General features: G+C 57.2%; 1 protein-coding gene across 1 annotated transcript in view; it reads left to right on the top strand.

Annotated features, from left to right (window-relative positions):
* Window positions 1-727: 727 nt before the first annotated feature.
* The window catches only part of LOC103804294 (sacsin-like), a gene marked incomplete at both ends in the record, with an annotated part of 13,275 nt that continues 11,674 nt past the window's right edge, over window positions 728-2,328 (top strand). The window contains 4 exons of the mRNA XM_009076900.1: window positions 728-815; window positions 1,003-1,105; window positions 1,401-1,547; window positions 1,960-2,223. Coding sequence (XP_009075148.1) covers window positions 728-815; window positions 1,003-1,105; window positions 1,401-1,547; window positions 1,960-2,223 — 602 coding nt within the window. The remainder of the gene's footprint in view (window positions 816-1,002; window positions 1,106-1,400; window positions 1,548-1,959; window positions 2,224-2,328) is intronic.

The raw sequence follows: 2,328 nt of genomic DNA, 5'->3' as shown, positions 1-2,328 counted from the left end.
TCCCCTTCCAGTCCTCTTCCACTCCCCTCCCCTCTTCTCTCCGCTAGGGTGGGGAGAAGAATCAGAAGGAAAAGGTAAAACTTGTGAGTTGACACAAGAACTGCTTAATGATTGAAACAAAACCAAATAGTTTTCTCATAATAATAATAAATAATTAAAAGAAAAGAGAGAGGAACAAAACCCAAGAGACACCAATGATGCCCAATAGATGCTCACCACCTTCTGAGCCATGCCCAGCCTGTCCCCAACAGCGATCAGTGGGTCCTGGGCAAACCTCCCTGTTTCTACACTGGGCAGGACATTCTGTGGTATAGAATGTCCCTCTGGTCAGTTCGGGTCTGCTCTCCTGGCCGTGCTGCCCCCTTGGTGGCAGAGCATGGGACACTGTAAAGTCCTTGTCTTGGAATAAGCATGAGTGAGCACCAACTCAAATATCAGTGTGTTCCCGACAGTATTCTTATACTAAATCCCAAACACAGCACTGGACCAGCTTCTGGGAAGAAAATTAACTCTATCCTAGCCAAAATCAGGGCACTCGAGCATCCCAGGCAGAGATGGAGGGCCTTGGGGGAGTGGGGGCAGTCCTTGAAGTGTTTTTTTCAGTGGGTCCTGGGAGGAGGTAAGGTCCTTGAACACCTCCAAGGAGAGGAGCATCCTGGGGGATCCAAGGAGGACATGGGGTCCTGGTTATGCAGACTCCCCCCCAACCTCCTCCTCTTCTTTGCAGGGAGGCTTTCTGCCAGCGGGCACCCATCTTCCTTGATTACCTGCACAGCATCCTGCAGAAGTACCCGGATGGGGGGCAGATCCTCAAGGTGAGACCCCTCCAGGGAACTCACCCATCCAGGCTGTCCTGCCCAGCCGGGCAGACCAACCGTGGGCAGCTGGGGTCCTTGCCCAGCCCCAGCCCCAGGACCTCGCTGCCCAGCTGGGAGAGCAGGCTGGTGCTTTTCTCAGGGTCCTGGGGGGCCCAGGTGACCGGGCACTGATCCCTAATTCCAGGAGCTGGTGCAGAATGCAGATGATGCTGGCGCTAATGAGGTCGTCTTTGTGTCTGATGAGCGGGAATTCGACATCACTGGAGGGGGACTGGAGGGCACCCAGGGTGAGAGGCACTGGGAAAGACCAGAAAAAGCACTGGGGTGGCGATGGCTGGTGCTGGGAGGGACTCGGGGTTAGTGGTGGAGAACTGAAGAGGGATCAGAGGGGACTGGGGGAACTGGAATTGATGAGGGGTTCTGGGATGTGGTGAGGGCACTGGAGGTACTGGGAGGACTCAGTGATGCTGAGGAGGGTTGTGGCACTGGAAGGGGGAACTGAGATTTTGGGAACACTGAATGTGGGTCACAATCCCCTCTGCATGTCCCGATTCTCCACTAACCCATGGTCCTGACTGCCAGGCCCAGCTCTCCTGGCCTACAATGATGCCGTGATGTCGCCCCGGGACTGGAAAGGGCTTCAGCACCCAGGGGTGTCACACAAGCGGGAGGATCCCTGCACTGTGGGACGCTTCGGCTTGGGCTTCACCTCTGTCTACCACCTCACCGGTGAGTGGCACTAGGAACCTTGACTGGGATTGAACTAGGGACATAGGTTGTACTGGGGGCACTTAACTACAAGTGCTGGGGAGAACTGGGGACACTGGGGATGCACAAAATGGGGGACTGTGTCTGAAGTGAGGAAACTCGAAGCACCAGGAGGCTGATGGGAGGCTGGGGGGAGGTTGGGTGGCAGTGGAGGGTAGGGCTACAGCAGCAAACTGTGAGAGAACTGGTGAATTGGGATTAAGCTTTAGATCGTGGGAGGCACCATGGGGATGAACTTGATGGTGTTGGGTGGACATCTGGGGCACTGATGAGTTGGGATGATCTGGAGAAGCAGTGGTGTCCATGTCCTGATCTCATGGTTCCCATGTCCCCAGACCTGCCAGGCGTGCTGAGTCCCCCATACTCCCCGAAGGCCAGGTGCTGCCAGGTGCTGGCAACCGCTGGGACGTCTCTGCAGCCCAGGACCTTCCTGGCCTTTTCGAGCCCTTCTGGGCTGGGCTGGAAGCTGTGGGACTGCACCGCGCCTCTGCCCAGGCCACCCTCTTCCGCTTCCCCCTTCGCCAGCAACCCTCGGAAATTGCTGCAGGGGTCTCCGACCCTGAGCGCATCTGTAGCCTCATCCAGACCTTCCTCACTGAGGCTCCTCTTGCCCTTCTCTTCCTCCGCCACGTCCGGCGTGTGGCCCTGCACCGCGTGGCCCCTGATGGAGTCAAGACACACCTAGGGACCCTTGTGGCATCCCCTCAGCCTCTTCCTGTCCCAGTGCCGTCGGGGGATGAGG

The sequence above is a fragment of the Acanthisitta chloris genome, unplaced genomic scaffold (genome assembly GCF_000695815.1).
Source record: "Acanthisitta chloris isolate BGI_N310 unplaced genomic scaffold, ASM69581v1 scaffold2976, whole genome shotgun sequence".
Taxonomy (NCBI): Eukaryota; Metazoa; Chordata; class Aves; order Passeriformes; family Acanthisittidae; genus Acanthisitta; species Acanthisitta chloris.
This window is presented reverse-complemented; position numbering and strand designations above follow the sequence as displayed.